The sequence below is a fragment of the Scleropages formosus genome, chromosome 5 (genome assembly GCF_900964775.1).
Source record: "Scleropages formosus chromosome 5, fSclFor1.1, whole genome shotgun sequence".
NCBI lineage: Eukaryota > Metazoa > Chordata > Actinopteri > Osteoglossiformes > Osteoglossidae > Scleropages > Scleropages formosus.
This window is the reverse complement of record NC_041810.1, coordinates 9,478,936-9,496,467: the sequence shown is the minus strand read 5'-3', so window position 1 is coordinate 9,496,467 and position 17,532 is coordinate 9,478,936. Positions and strand designations below refer to the sequence as shown.

The following is a 17,532-nucleotide window of genomic DNA, read 5'->3' as shown; positions in this document are numbered from 1 at the left end:
AGATGCTGCATTGGATGGCAGTTTTCGCTGGATAGTGGTTTGTAAAGAGAATGTATCCTTATTTTCACTCCTTTTGCATTTATTTTAGCGCAGGCCAAAATTATTAAAAATGTTAACACAAAAAGTCTGAGGGGGTGTTTTTATTTTCTGCAGCTTTAACCAAGATGCATGTTTATTTTCAGAATTGGTCATGGGAGTTTGTGGAGATCTTGTTATACTTTTTCTTGGTAATTTTAAATGAGTTTTAATTTTAAAGTAATTTTGAAATCAATAAAAATAAATTAAGTGTTACTCCATCATCTAGAGGCATCACATCACGGGTTGTTTTCTTTCTTATGCCCTGTTTTTGGGATCAGCTACAGAAACTGCGCACCTGATTTGGACAAGTGGTTTCTCATAATAGATGCGTTGAAATGTTGCAGAGCATTGCTCTTCATTATGGCTTAATCTAAAGTTTGTACTGAAAAGTGGACGGACGTATGTATTATTCAGCTTTTTTTGACTGACATGGTAAAAGGGATTCTCGAGTTACGTACAAATCGAAATATTAACAGACATCTGGATCCAAGAGTGTTTGTGTGTTGTGGTCCAAGTGGACATTTACATTTTCATTTAACAAAGGAATGGGGTACAAGCACATCATAAAAAGATCACATTCTGTTTTCCTCCTATATGTTGCTCAAGTGCCAATACAAAAGGAAAGTGTGTAAATAAAAATTTAAATTGGGTCCAGAAACAATTCTTTTGATGATTCTGCTTGAATGCCAGAGGGGATTGAGCAGTCTGTGTCACGACCCACAGGGACAATACCTCTAGGGGCCAGAGGAGGCGCCACTCAGTTCCACTGAGCCAGACCTGTGCTCCTGTTCACAGTCTGGTTATTAGTGAAGTAGAAAAGGAAGAAACAGCTGAGGCTTGAACTGCAGATTCTTAACCAGTGGCTCATTAATGATTTCCTAGTCAACCTTAGTTACCTGTTTCCCGAGTCTTGTTCCGTAGGTGTTTCTGTTCCAGTCCCGAGTGCCTGTCCCGTGTGCACCTGTACAGGTCCAGAGGTCAAGTCCAGAATGTCGTCGTACCTCCTTGTTCTAGTTCTACTCACACATCTGTGTGTCACTTGTCACCTTTGTGACAATATACTGTGTGTCTCCTTGTCCCGTGTTCATTGTTTCAGCTCTACTTTACAGTTTGCACTGTGCACTTATAAATACACTCTTCCCACGTGGTCATTGTACTTTTGGACCATTTTCGGACATTACAGTACCTCTCGTTTGGACACGACAGTTCGGAGTTGCAGGAGGCCTTTGTTCCATGACAACCAGGACAAGACTGAGAAGTGGCAGGTTTTTGATTTTGGAACCTTATGACATGGGATTAGAAGGTAGCAAGAGATGGAGGATTTGCATGTTCTTGCTGAGATGTAAGTAGATGGGGTCAGATACTGTAGGTTCTGGGTCTTTGACCATCTTGTAGCTCTAACCTGAACTTGGAAGTAAAGAAGGCGTTTAGTGTATAAACCTGAATCTTTGATCCCCACTGCGAAGGTTTCTACGCCAATGCGGCTGCTGGATAAGGGGCTACAACCGACTGTGAAGCCCCAGATTCAGGAAGAACAATGTGAGTTTCATTCTAGCTGTGGAGAATTGCATAAATATCTAAAAAGTTGTTTTTATAATCTCTGGTTTGAGAAATACAGCAACAGGTAAGTTCTTCTTGTATTACTGTTCGGTATTAATTAAAATATCTTTATATTTTCAACATATTTCCATACCTGATGAAAAGATTAAATGTCCATCATGTATAAACATTTATCCTATAACATGCATTTATCCTTGAATTAAAGAACTTTCGGCCAGAATTCATTCAACATACTGCTAATTTTCGGAATATTTCAACTATTAAACATCAGTAATATTTAAAAGGCTGTCTCATAATCACTAACTGAAAAACTATTTGCTGTTAGTAAGTCTGATCATCTAGGACATGAATTAAATTCTGAGGTTCATGTAAAGTGTAAATTTTCATGCAGTATAAGCTGGAGATCATATGTTACACAATGGACAAACCTTCACACAGCTACTCCAGTAATGTAAATGTTTACACACACACACACACATTTTCAGAACCGCACATCCCATACGGGGTCACGGGGGAACCGGAGCCTACCCGGTAACAGAGGGCGTAAGGCCGGAGGGGCAGGGGACACACCCAGGACGGGACGCCAGTCCGTCGCAAGGCACCCCAAGCGGGACTCGAACCCCAGACCCACCGGAGAGCGGGACTGCGGTCCAACCCACTGCGCCACCGCACCCCTACCAATGTAAATGTTTATTTAAAATTAAAAAAAAAAAAAAAAGGAATGTGATTAGGAGTTAAATATATGTATTTTTTTCTAATGTGTCCATTGAATATAAACAAACTTTTTTTTTCCATTAACATGTTCAGGTGCTTAAGTGGTGCTAATTTTCCAAAAAACAATGTAGTTTTTGTTAGTTATGGGTTCATGCCACATATCTCACTATGAGATCATAGTTGCAAATAAAAAATAATAATGCTACAACTATAAATAACTTTCTTTCCACTAAACGTGCAACGGGAGCTCAGAAACCACACGACGATGGGCACACACCTGCTGCGCTGCAAAGGCGTCAGGATGAGGACAGATAAACACGCTAATGTGACACGGAGCAAGAGGATGTTCATGATAAGGTGCCACACAAAAGGCTGAACGGAGCTCCGTCACAGAGCTGGTCTGTGCTGTAATGTGTGCTGAGTTCTTCACCGATTCGCAGCTCGTCTGGAGTCACAGCAAAGGGTATTAAGCAGCGAAAGGCAGCACAAGTGATACATGAGCGACATGCAGCTTAATATTGTACATAGCTTTGGAAAGAAGCATCATCAAAATTATGAAATAGAAATATTACATATAAAACTCATCTCTCCTACTGAGTCAAACAAAATCACGTATTTAAGGAAATTAACAGTGGGCTACTGTGTGCAAAAAAAAAGTATAAATAATGAAATACATTCCTTTATTTTAAAATTAGTTAAGGCAAAAAATTAACTTCATGTACATGAAAGATAATTAGTAATTACTATGTGTTATTTTGTGTGAAAAAGACAAAAAATTAATTTTTGTGGTATAAAACGGTAAACAACTGTAGACCAGTATATGTACTTACACTCACTACAGTAAAAATTTCCTGCTGTATAAATGGATGAATTATTCCAAGTCAGCTATTATGCAGAATAAACTTTTTTAAAACTTTAAAATAAAGTATAAGAGAAATGTTGTTGAAAGGCCTCTCCAGGTAGTCAGTTACTGTACAGCTCAGTTCTGCCACCTATTGCAGGTAAATATAAACACCAGACACACATTTAAACACAGCTGTTGAAAAGAAAGACACAATTCGCTGCAAACCACAGTTACTGTGACATGTTGCTGTTTCCAGCCTGCAGTCTGTATTGGTTTGTATCCACTTTCACAATCTGCTATTTTGTCATACTGTAAGGTTTTTGCCATGTAATTACTGTTTAATTAAGGTTTGAACCATAATAATCAAATTTTTGGTGTGTTCTGTTAAGCCCCTTTACTGAAGGGCTCACATTTTAACTGGGATGAATGTATGTTTCTGATGAACAAGTTACCTCATTAATAAAGGTCAATTAAGGACACGTGTAGTGTAATGAACCACAACTGTCCTCTTTTTCCTTAGGACTTTGCACTACACAACAATAGGTTAATAAGGGGTTTAGACTAAACTTGAATGTTGAATCTCAGTGTATGTCTCCTTTAGTAGCAGACTTAAAATTCATATGATAAACCCATTTCTTTTTATCTAAGTAGTTTAACTCTGGAAGGAGGAGTCAAGTCAGACCTCAGCGCTACAATATCTGTATATATGGAGGAAACACACAGAGATTCCTCTGATTGGTGTTTCCACACTTTTCATGTGTTCCTGTACTCCTCTCATAAGGCAATGCTGAGTGTGATTGGTGGCTGGGGGCGTGTTCTCCATGGGGGTCCAGGATGGTACAAAGGCACTCGCTCGCCCTGAGAGCTCACAGCTCAAGGTTGGGTTCTGAACTTTGCTCTGAGGACAGTTGGTTTGTGCTCATGAAGATGGAGAGCTGCTTGTTCATCCTCATGCTCTCATCCCTGCTCCTGTCCACCACAGCCGGTAAGTACCGTGTTTTACTTCTGCTCCTGGGCTCCTCTCACATGTCGGGACTTTAGGGGTCAGGGGACAATGGTCTGAGAGGTGAGTTAGTTTGTAGAGGCTGTTTATACAGTAAATATGAAATGCAACCTGCTGCAACACTGATGTTTTTAAGTTGCTGTTTGAGAGTAAAATATTGGTATGAAGACACTGAATCTCCAAAGTTCTTGCAGGTAGTTTACTTACATTTCTGTTTATATGTTTGGTTTTATATGAATAGCTGCATCAGCAGTTATTTGTTTTAATTGGGGAAAAAGTAGAAAAGCAGAAAAAGTTAGATGTGCTCATTCTGAGAACTTTTCTCTCTCTTGATAATTCTTGTTTTATATTTACTTATTGCATTTCTTTATATTTTATGAGGGTAATAGTGTAAAAAAGGCAGTGCGGTAATTAAGGACATGAACTTGTTATTTAGAAGGCTGTTGGTTCTAGACCACATACCCCTCTGTGCTGTAGAACTCCTTCAAACTACTGTAGGTCACCTACAAGATACATGGGTCAAATACCCATTGATGAAGTCAAATTTAAAAATAAATAAAAAAAAAAAAATTAAAAAGCTTTAAATAAGAGCTAAAGAATGAAGTAGCACATTTATGTTTGTTTTTAAATTAAAATAAATTACTTCATTATTAGGGGCGCGGTGGCACAGCGGGTTTGACTGGGTTCTGCTTTCCAGTGGGTCTGGGGTTTGAGCCCCGCTTGGGGTACCTTTTGATGGACTGGCGTCCCATCCTAGGTGTGTCCCTTCCCCCTCCAGCCATGAGCCCTGTGTTGCTGGTTTAGGCTCCGGCTCACCGTTACCCGGCTTGGGACAAGCAGTTTCAGTCAATGTTTGTGTTTGTGTAGTTAATTATTACTAACTGCTTGTTTACATCTGTGGTGAACGGAGATTTTATGTCCAGGGTCTTTTATGGATGCATAAAATAAAATGTTGCAATTAATACTTTTAATTGTACTATTACTTTTAATAGAAACACATGCACTACATAGAATTTTGTGCAAAATGCTGAACAGACAAAATTACTGGATTAATTAAAGCACATCGATAAAGAAAAAATAAAACTGGGAAAATATACAAGTTTTAAACACCTCAGAAACTGAGTCCATTTCATTATTTTTTATAGCAGTGTATTGATGAGAGTGACAAAAATGCAGCTTATTACAAGTATGTAGTTATGTGTGTTTGCATCTGTTTAAACTGACAAAGATCATCCTCAGTGTTTTAAATTAAATAGTAAATTTACCTTAGACTCTAGTTCTATGTGTTTTCCAGTAGGTATGTAGTAACATTAAAAAATTTGAAATTCTTTAAGATAATTTAAAAACAAATGGTTATCTGGCTTTCTGAACTTATACTTTGTATACATGTATTACTATATAAATGTTACATATTGAATAGAGTGTATTTATTGCTTGTAGTAGTTGAATACATTCATTTCATTGGATTATTACATTATTACAGATTTTCATTGCAAAAGTTAAATAATAGAGTTAATTTACACATTTGAATGTAATATGAGGAAGCTAAAGCATGATTGGGTAAAATCAGTAATAAAATAAAACTGATATTTGCTGAAATCAGAATTAAAAATATAAAACACAGATCTAATTTTATACAATATAAATCAAACATCTAAATGTCTGCAACATAACTAAACATTTAAACCAGATGAACCACATTTTTTTTATATTTAGAGTGAAATTCACTTACTGAATTGCTTGAAGAAAATCAAAATAAAAAATATTTATAAAATATACATCTAAATGTGTCCATCATACATTTATATGTTGTGTTATAAAATCATAACCTCCTGAACACTGGAAGTTTGAGGTAAAAAAATCTCAGTGTAAAACTGAAAAATGACAGTAAAAGGCCAACAGGTATAAAAATGACACTGATCTCTCTTGTGTTTCTTTCACACGCTGTTACACCTGTTACATTTAACTGTGTTTCGAATCTCCTTGTAACTCTGATCATATCAGAGCTTTTAGGAAACTCAGTTGAAGCTCAAGCTGAAACATGTAAAAGACTCCACTAGAGTCTCTGTGTCTCTTCTTTCAGACAGTGATGTGAGGCTGGTGAACGGAAACAGTCCCTGTGAGGGAAGAGTGGAGGTTCGTCATGAAGGACAGTGGGGAACTGTGTGTGGTTTGGGCTGGGATATAACTGATGCCTCAGTGGTGTGCAGACAGATGTTTTGTGGAAATGCTGTAGCAGCACCGCAATACGGTCACTTCGGAGCAGGAACAGGGAAGATCTGGTTGTCATGGGTGGACTGTGGAGGTTCAGAATCTACACTGAAGGAGTGCGGACACGGAGGATGGGGTACTGTTTATGGCTGCGGACATTCTGAAGACGCTGGAGTCATCTGCTCAGGTAGGAGACTTTTCCTCTCTCTTGTTGAAGTTTATTCTTGTTGTTCATTTCTCCTGTCCGTTATTATTTTCACTTGTCGTAATTTGCCCATTTCTTGACTTTTCTGAATTATCGCGATAACATAAAGTTAGTTTTACATTCAGACGCAGAGGATTTTCTGTGTTTTTGTTCTGCTGTCATTTTGTCTTTTTCTTTCATTCCTCACTTTTCTGTCCAGGAAACACTGTCTCGGTGTGTAAAAATGTTTTTGCTTTTTGTTCTCAATAATTTATCGATTATCGGTCAATAACTCGCTCAGTAGCTCGTGGCTCCTTCGTTGATTCGTGTGGCGTTTTCCTAGTTAGTTAAGTTATGTCACGTAAATCAGTATAACTCCTGTGTGTTGTTATATAATATATGTTTCTCTTGTATCATGTATGTCGTTTTATGGGTGTTTGTGCTACAGTGTTTTATCGAATGTAAGTTTTGTTCTTTCCAGTTTCACTCTTTTCTCTTGAATAAATACATGGGACGATTCGAGGGACGAGTTTAGCAGCCTCTCATGTACATGAATATATTAATTTTTAATATCAGCCCCAGCAGTGTTTGAATACAGTGTGTTTTTTAGGTTCAAGTGCAGGTTCCTCTACTAACTGAGCTCTTCATGTTCAGCTACTCGCTCAGTGTGATGAGAACAGGGATCTTTCAACGTCTCCACTTTTCTTTAACACACAGAAAAGAAAGATCCGTGTTTCCCGTTAGATTCCAGTGTTTCCATACATTCATAACTGTCTCTTTATGTACAGGAAGGGATTCATATTTGGAACAGAACCAGTGATGATTTTGCTTTCCATATCTGCTGTTTTTCTTCTCAGGTTTAGCTGTACGCCTGGCAGGGGGACCTCACCTGTGTTCTGGGAGACTAGAATTCCATCATAAAGACTCATGGTACACAGTGTGTGACCCCGACTTTGACCTCCAGGACGCAAAGGTTGTGTGTCGACAGCTGGGCTGTGGGACACCTGTACAGGTGCAGGGAGCAGCAGTTTTTGGTAAAGGGGACGACCGGGTGTGGAAGAACAAGGTTGAGTGCGGAGGCGATGAACATAATTTTGGTCAGTGTGTGAGATCATCCACAGAGGACACAAAGTGCACTCATGACACTGATGTGGGACTGGAGTGTTTTTGTAAGTGTCTTTTTCAAGTGTCTTGATTTTGAAGCGAAAGCAACAACTTCACATCTTTTCACTTTCCAGTTTAAACAGAAAATGGAGGTAATGGTGTAAATAGAAAATTTCATGAATATTGATTAACAATTATTTTGAAAAATTTATCTTCTAAGAGTTATCAGTAATATAATGCCCTGGAATATTTTTGTCCATTGATATTTAAATGTCAGCTTCTAGAAAGTGTGTTGTCTTTTCATATTTCTTGTATTTCAATTTTCTCTAATCCCCCTGCTCTTTACCCAGGGTACACAAACTCCAGCCTGGTGGACGGCCCAGACTCCTGCTCCGGGAGGGTGGAGTTACAGTACCTCACTGAGTGGGGCACAGTGTGTGATGCATCCTGGGATCTGAGAGCAGCCAATGTCCTCTGTCAGCAGCTGGGCTGTGGGAGCGCTGTGGCGGTGCCAGGACAGGCCTGGTTTGGAGAGGGCAAGGGTTCCGTCTGGGCTGATGTGTTTGAGTGTCAGGGGAAGGAGACACACCTGTCCCAGTGTGCTGTTTCTTCATGGAACCGAGTTGCATGCTCTCATGAACATGATGCAGGAGTCATCTGTAATGGTGAGGAGTGCTGTGCTCGTCACTGTACTGTAGGAGAGAGGTCACAGTCACATGTCTGCATAGATACAATCTTCAGTAAATCAGTTCCGTTGGCTCTAAAACTCATTAAGAATAATATACTGTACACGAAATGAACTGCTACTGTTGTTTGGTATCCTTTATAAGATGCTGATGTTTCTACAGGATCATCTCTCTCAACCCTCAATGGGACGGTCCGACTGTCTGGAGAGAGTGGCTGTGAGGGTCAGTTGGAGGTTCACTACCAGCACACCTGGAGCAGAGTTCTCCTGGACTCCTGGAGCATCAGGGAGGCCTCTGTGGTCTGCAGACAGCTGGGCTGTGGTTCTGCAGTGAGGATCTACAGCTCCTCCATGTCTGGGACAGGGGACACTGATGTGTGTCTCACAGGGTATCAGTGCTCTGGGACTGAGTCTCACCTGGTCAACTGCAGTGCTCCACACACACTCAGCTGTAGTTCTAGCCGATATGTGTTCATAGCATGTTCCAGTGAGTACACATGACTTCTGAATCACATTCATAATGAAAATTGTTCGATAAAGATGGATTATACTGGTTATTTAATGTTAATTCTGTTTTACAAAACATCCTGGGTGTGTCCCCTCCCCCTTCAGCCTTGTGCCCTGTGTTGCCGGGTTAGGCTCCGGCTCACCATGACCCCGCTGTTGTAGACAGTGTGTGCGGGTGTATTTTACAAGAAGTTGGTATCTTCTTCCCTGTGTACCTTCTCCCAGAACACAGGTCCCTGAGGCTGGTGGGTGATGAGGGCGGCTGTGCAGGGAGGCTAGAGGTGTTCCACCAGGGCTCCTGGGGGACAGTGTGTGGTGACTCCTGGGATCCGAATGATGCTCAGGTGGTGTGCAGGCAGCTCCAATGTGGGATGGCTCTCCGCTCTACCTCTTTTGGTCCAGGAAATGGATCTATATGGCTGGATGAGGTTGGCTGTGTGGGGAACGAATCATCTCTGTGGGACTGTCCTTCTGCCCAGTGGGGAAACCATGACTGCATTCACAAGGAGGATGTGGGAGTTGTGTGTTCAGGTTAGTTCTTTTCAAGACTTTATAAAGCTTTATAAATAGTAGATATATTTTGTAAGGGAATTTTCAGACTCCCATTTTGCCTTATATTGGAAAATCATAGGTAGAAATTTAAATGAAAATTTTATGCATTCTTTTCTTCCTAGATATGCATTTTTTTTCTGTCTGGAAGTGTAGACATGTAAATATGGCCTTGAACACATGGAAATTCATGTTTTCTACTGTGTCACTTTGTGTTTTTGTTTTTCTGTCCTCCATTGGTCAAAGGTTTCTGCCTTCTGTACCCTCTTCTTGTGCTCTACATAAATACACATTTGAAGTAAAATATGAGCAAGATATCTGGATTATTTGGCCACTGCAGTATGCGTCATGGTTTTGTTTACCTTGTTCCACTTAGATGTCTATATAGAGGAAGATTCTGCCCAACATCATCAACTGCTTATTTGGCAACTTCTAAAGACTCAGAATGTTTCATATATGTACTTGAAAGATCTGGATTTTTGCTCCTTCATTTTCTGTTTTCCACCTTATAAGGACTTTTCTGTCAGTTTAACTTAGTTGGATGTACCAAAGGCCGGGCTCCTATCACTAGAGAAAAGACATTTCTCAGACTCAGTAGACAATCGTTCTGAGTCGTAACGAATGTGTCGGGGAAAAGAGGAACGAGAACGGTAGACTGAGACTCAAACACTTGAACTCTGGTATCTGGTCCCTCTTCATTTCTTACACCACAGGGTCTGGTTTTCATTGTGGGTAAAAGAATTTCTTACAGCAGGTCATGTTGGGTTGTTAGGGTTAGGGATTGTGTTGTACATGTTACCACTTTATCTCCAGGGATCTCGAGGTGAGCAGACGTGCTATTAAGGCACCCAAGAATGTTGAATGTAACTCCGACATTTCCACACCTCCTTTGAGATGTTCCCCAGTCCCTGTTCACAGCCAGTTGTCCCCAGCTTGGCAGGAGGAGGTGCACTGGTCACAAGTAGAGTTCGCAGTTGTCTTTTCAGCCTTTCTGGGGTGCATCCACCTCATAGAGCACAATGTACAGCCCTAACCTGGAGTACTTGTACAAATGTGCCCTATCACCTTCTGGTCCTTAAAAAATCTGCAGGAAGATGAACTAGACAAAATGTTGACTCAGGGGTAATGGAAGAATCAAAAAGTGAAAGGAATAGCCAGACATTTCCTGTGCGTCAATTTCATAGCTCTTTGTTTACTACGGTAGGGTTAACGCTCTGTCCAAGTTTGACGTGTACCCAGTGTCCCGAGTGGATAAACTCTTAAACCGACTGGGTACAGCTCACTTTTACTGAACACAGGTTCTACTGATAGACAACTGACAGATCACTTTGTGTTTGAAATCCAGCTGCTGTGTGTTGCACTGAATTTTACTTCTTTAAATTTGATTTACCATGGGTTCTCAGGTAGTAGAACAGGTGTGAGTGATTGGTACCAGGAGTTATCTTTACCTGGAACCCATAAATAATTTGACTCTCAGATTGTCTTGGGGGGGCCACTGTTTTTATTCGTAGTCATAGCTCTGAGTTTTGAATTAGCTTTTTGTCCTTTCTTTTCTGCTTCCTACTTCACTGGGTCACTAGTTCTTTCTTTATGTCAGACTGCATTTGTAGGGTTACACCATTACTTTATGATACAATTATGAGTTTTCCACTTATGGGATGTCAATAATAATTAAGATTAGGAGGGTTTAGATATTCTTTAATATTCTTCAAGGAAAGAAAACATATCCAGCTCAACAATTTCCTCAAATCTTGGGGGAGGACTGTGTTTACTTCTTTAGCTTTCACAATACAAGTAACATGATTTTAATTATCACGAATATCTTTTCTATCCAATATCCTTACTCCAGAACATCTCTGTATCTGTATTTCTGGAGACGTCTTAGTTGTCTTGTAAGTGCATTGCTGCTCCAGGCACATTTTGAATGTGACAAGATACAGTATTACTAGAGCAACATTCATTAAACTACTTAACTCTTTAATATACAGCTTACTTTGTCTTTCTCTGTCCACAGTAAAATGTGTTGATAAATGTATAAATTCATTCTTCCTATCTGTTAATGACATGTTCTTTGTGCTCACTAATTTCGAATGTTTGTCGCCTTTCCTGCAGAATACAAAGATCTGAGACTGGCTGAAGGTTGTTCTGGCCAGTTGGAGGTTTATTACAATGACACCTGGGGAAATGTGTGTTTCAATCAGATGGACACAAACACTGTGAGTTTAATATGTCAGCAGCTCAACTGTGGGAAGAGTGGAAATGTTTCTAGTACAGGATCTCGAGTGAAAGGAGCTCCAAACTGGCTGGATATTGTCAAATGTCGCCCACATGACTCCACACTGTGGCAGTGTCCGTCCTCTCCCTGGGGACAGAATAAATGTGATGATGGTGAAGTGGCCCTCATTACCTGTGACTGTAAGTCAGTTTATTATTTCAGATCCTTTTATTTTCATACCTTCCAAATCAGTACTTTTATCTGATGAAACAAGTTTAATATGTAGTTACCCATGTTTATAAATGTTTATTTTTCTTAATTTAAAATGTTATGCAACATTTTTTAATGTGCCTGGAAACAGTGTAATTAAAGCATTGCATATTTATTAATTTACTCCAGTTTTTACTGAGCATTTATCACACTTGTGTCAAAGGTAATTTACAATGTAACGTAAATGTAATTACATGTACACAGCAGAACAAACAAACAAACACACACACACACACTTTCTGAACCGCTTGTCCCATACGGGGTCGCGGGGAACCGGAGCCTAACCCGGCAACACAGGGCGGAAGGCCGGAGGGGGAGGGGACACACCCAGGACGGGACCCCAGTCCGTCGCAAGGCACCCCAAGTGGTACTCAAACCCCAGACCCACCGGAGAGGAGAACTGTGGTCCAACCCACTGCGCCACCGCACCCCTCTCAAACAAACACATAACTGGCAATTTAAATCCCCCCCAGTTCACCTGAAATACACGTCTTTGAACTGTGGACATACTTGGACAAATCCACAGAGCCACTGTGAGAACATTCATACTCTACACAGATGAGCTGGGATCAAACCCACATCCACAGCACCGGTGTAGTTAGATACCAGGGTTGCCCTGTGCACCACTATGCTGCCTCAAGAAAGATGCTGTTCTGTGACCAGTAAAACTGTGTGAAACTGGTCAGTTGCTCTGCACAGCACTCCAGGGCAGCTTGCGAGGGGTGTTACCAGACGATGGGAGTGTGCTGGACCTTCCCTTTCATGAGGACACGACCTTTATCGACATTAACCTGACTAACCATATTAGAACACATTAGTACACTCACTGAGCACTTTATTAGGAACACCTGTACATCTGCTTATTCTTGCAATTATCTAACCAGTCAATCATGTGGCAGCAGCACAAAGCATAAAATCATGCAGGTACAGGTCAGGAGCTTCAGCTAATGTTCAAATCAAACACCAGAATGGGAGAAAAATGTGACCTCTGTGATTTTGATCTTGGCATGGTTGTTGGTGTCATGCGGGCTGGTTTGAATATTTCAGCAATTGCTGAACTTCTGGGATTTTCATGCACAACAGTCTCTAGAGTTTACTTCGAGTAGTACAAAAATCAGATACATCCAGTGAGCGGTAGTTGTGCAGATGGAAATGCCCTGTTGAGAGAGGTCAGAGGAGAATGACCAGACTTGTTCGAGCTGACAGAAAGGCTACGGTAACTCGGGTAACCACTCTTTATGACTGCGGTAAGCAGGAAGACATCCCAGAATGCACCACATGTCAAACCTTGAGGCAGATGGGCTGCAACAGAAGACCACTTTGGGTTCCACTCCTGTCAGCCAAGAAAAGAAAGTTGAGGCTGCTGTGGGCACAGGCTCACCAAAACTGGATAGTTGAAGACTGGAAGAACATAGCCTGCTCTGATGAATCTCGATTTCTGTTGAGGCACACTAATGGTAGGGTCAGAATTACATTTATTTATTTAGTAGATGCTTTTCTCCAAAATGACTTGGAGAAATGAACTCTATGTAACATTATGAGCCCACACACCTTATTCACCAAGGTAACTTACACTGCTAGATACACTACTTACAATGAGTCACTCATCCACACATCAGTGGAACACACACTCGCTGTCACTCACACACACTATGGGTTAACCTGGACAGCATGCCTTCGGACCATGGGAGGAAACCCATGCAAACTCCACACAGACTAAACAGGGATCGAACCAACCTCCTCTTTGCTGTGAGGTAGTAGTGCTTCTCGCTGTGCCACGATGCCACCCGGAATCAGCATGAATTCATGGACCCAACCTGCCTTGTGTCAACAATCCAGGCCGGTGGTGCTGGTGTAATGGTATGGAGAATGTTTTCATGGCACACTTTGGACCCGTAAATACCAATCAATCATTGCTTGAATTTCACAGCCCCTCTGAGTATTGTTGCTGACCGGGTGCATCCCTTTATGGCCACAATTCACCCATCTTCTAATGGCTACTTCCAGCATGATAATGCACCATGTCACAAAGCAAAGTTGTCTGAAACTGGTTTCATGACCATGACAGTAAGTTCAATGTTCTTTAGTAGCCTTCCGGTCACTGGACCAGAATTCAATGGAACACCTTTGGGATGTGGTACAACGGGAGATTCGCAGCATGAATGTGCAGTTGACAAATCTACAGAAACTGCGTGACGCAATCATGCCAACATGGACCAGAACATCAAAGGAATGTTTCCAACATCTTGTGGAATCCATGTCATGAAGAAGTGAGGCTGTTTTGAGAGCGAAGGGAGGCCCTACTCACTATTTGTATATTATTTCTAATGAAGTGTTCAGTGAGTGTATGTGCCCTTTGTAATGGCCTTTTGTGTCACATTAAATAATTCTCTTATTTGCATGTAATACTAATGCAGAAATTTACATTCTTATTTCCCAAAGCTGGAGAGAAGACTGATGTTCCACATAGCTATGTACAGTGTTCTACTGCTGCCAGCCAGAAACTGTGTTCCAGTAAGTTCAGTTCTGACGTGTCCGTGATTTCATGTGTTGTTGCTGAATCTCATAACATAGAAGATATTTGTTCTTTGGTCAATTACAGTCTGTATTTATCCTGTAGACCACCTGCCCCTCAGGCTGCGGGGGGACAGCAGCACGTGCTCAGGGAGAGTGGAGCTAAGGTATGAGGGCTCCTGGGGGACCATCTGTGATGACTTATGGGACATAAATGATGCCCAGGTGGTCTGCAGACAGCTGGGCTGTGGGGCAGCACTGAAGGCTCATGGGAACGCTGCGTTTGGGAGAGGAAATGGCTCCATTTGGCTCAATGAGGTGAAGTGCAGGGGTGATGAGCTCCACCTGTGGGACTGTCCTCACTCTCTTCAGGACCACACGACCTCCTGCTCTCACAAAGAGGATGCTGGTGTCACCTGTGAAGGTGAGACATGATGAATCAACATGGCGGATTGTTAATACTGACACACTCAACAAACGCCTGGATATAATGTGGAAAATGGTGTACAGCTGTGTAAATATATTGTCTGATTGCTGCTGTACTTGGAACATGTTGTTCTGATACTTATTTTTAAAAAAATGATATTAAATATAACAATGTGTTTTTTTCTTTGTTTTACAGGGATGTCTTTTGAACATGTGACTGCCAAGGGTACTGTAAAATTAATGTGTATCCATTTTATGTGTCAGTCTAGATAATTTTATATATTCCACATTTTATTAAATGGACAAGGTGCTTTTTTCCAGAAACTACACAAACATCCACAACTACAACCACAGCAAAAGCAGGTATTACTACATTCTCTCTGTATGCATATGCAGTGCTTCTCTACATTTGTTACATACCTTCTGTGCTTTGAATCACAAACATGTTGTTCACTTCACTGTATTTCTCCTTTAGTTGAACCCAGATCACTGCCCCCACAAGGCCCGTCCATCCCTCTTGTGGTCTTCCTAGTATTGGGGGCTTTTCTCTTCTTGCTGCTGGTGCTGCTGGCTGGACAGTTGTACCAAAACAGGGTTCTCAAGAGAGGTACAGAAGGACACTGCGGATCAGAGAGTCCAGATTCACTGCTGATCACACCGTCCTTTCATACACATAAAGCATGAATCCGGAATGAATTTAAATATAAGGTTTTGATTAAATGAAAAACTGTTTGGTCTCACTGTGTGTTATACCTTTGCCCCACAGCCCTGTACCAAGGGGGTCTTACCCCTCTACATGAGGCCATCTATGAGGAGATAGAATACAACCTGACCAGGGGAGAGACATACAGAGGTGCCAGGAAAGGTGAGAATATCTGATTAGAGGTTACACTGTAGTTACAATGTGAAAAAACACATTTTTTAGTGTAGAATCTGCAATATAATGTAACAACCCCGCGTTACTGTTTTAGGACAGAGTGCGTGCGTAATGTAAATAGTTGCATTATGGGAAATAATGTTAAATATGTGTGTAGCCACTGGGGGAACTTAGAGAGAAAATAATAGGGTGGCTGTGCCTGCCAGTGTGTTGGAAGAGAGTCTGAGGTAAAGCAGGCTGAGGTAAAGCAGTCTAAGCAGGCTGGGAAAGCTGGCTATAAGCGCAGGTCCTAGAGGAAACGGGGTCCTTGGACCGAGAGCATTATTTCTCTGGTGCTGTTCTTCTAATAAGTTATTCATCATGAATACTGCCTCCGCGTCCTTTTTTGCCCCATCCAAGCCCACGGCGCTGCACGCTGCAATAATTTATTGTAAAGCAGAGTACATAGAAATGTACTGTAAACAGCTGAACACTTTTTAGATTGGAATGTATTTTAATCACATTTTTTGGACTACATATTTACAGTTACATGTAAAAGCCTGAACACCTTTTGCCAAATTACAAACTTAGTTAATTTTCTAAGTGAAAGTAGTAAACAACTGCTGCAGCAAAGGTTATTAACACACACACAATTTCAGAACCACTTGTCCCATACAGGGTCACAGGGAACCAGAGCCTACCCAGTAACACAGGGCATAAGGCCAGAGGGGGAAGGGACACACCCAGGACAGGGCACCAGTCCATCACAAGGCACCCCAAGCAGGACTTGAACCTCAGACCCACTGGAGAGCAGGACTGTGGTCCAACCAACTGCGCCACCACACCCCCCTAGGTTATTAAAACAATATTTGCAATTGTTAATGTTCAAGTTACTTATGCCTTAAATTTTAAAACATTAGCAATCTTTTTACAGGCTCCACCTCCTTTGTAGGAATCATTTAGCTTCATTTTCATATCCTCACTCAGTTGCTTAAAGGAGTGCATGGTTGTTGAATGACAGCCCAAAGTTTGGAATGTCAGGAAATGTTTTAATTATGATTTATTTATTAGTGTATTAGTTTTCAATAGGTCATAATAGGTTATCAGGGTCAGGAACCTTGCAAAAAACATCTTTATCACTGGACAAGTAGAAGGGTTTCCAAACGTTTGCACATGCCACAGTTACTATTTTCTTTGTTCATATGTTTTAATGAAATGTGAAGTAGCTGTGCAATAATATTAACAAATTTGTTGTTTTAACACACTATTTCCTGCAGCAGTGGTTGCCCAAACTTCTGTGTAAAACGACATATATTCTAATAAGTATGTAATAACAGTACAAGAAACTCTGTATTTTTAATCCAAATGCACAGGGTTCCAGGGTCATATGTACTGTTCAGAATTACAAACTTTGCTGAAAACCACAATTTTCCATCACTTACAGGTGCACATTTCAAATGTCTCTTAGTGAGATGATACCTTCTGTAGATAAAAATTAGTCTGGCAACTATGAAAAACCGTTTGGCTTCCATCTGTAACCATGTGATGGGAGCTGAGAAACCACACGAGGAGCTCGCAGCTGCAGTGCTGTAAACGGTCCAGATGAGAGACAGCAGCCAATAGGGAGGAAGAGGATGTTGGTGATAAGAGTGTCAGTTAGCGTTCCTGGGTGTGGGCGGTAGCTGCTCGAACCTCACACATCCTGTCTTCTCTCAGTGTGTGAGGCATCAGCAGAGAGAACTTCATGTATCTTCTCTCTGAGGACAGGACTGAGTGTGTGTCTCCTTCACAGGAAGTGTCCTGTCTGAGGAT

General features: G+C 41.1%; 1 protein-coding gene across 1 annotated transcript in view; it reads left to right on the top strand.

Annotated features, from left to right (window-relative positions):
* Positions 1 to 17,532, top strand: part of LOC114910500 (deleted in malignant brain tumors 1 protein-like) — a gene marked incomplete at its 3' end in the record, with an annotated part of 49,014 nt that extends 31,482 nt beyond the window's left edge. Inside the window, exons 20-21 of the mRNA XM_029251879.1 lie at positions 15,631 to 15,729; positions 17,513 to 17,532. Of these exons, the coding sequence (XP_029107712.1) occupies positions 15,631 to 15,729; positions 17,513 to 17,532 (119 nt within the window). The remainder of the gene's footprint in view (positions 1 to 15,630; positions 15,730 to 17,512) is intronic.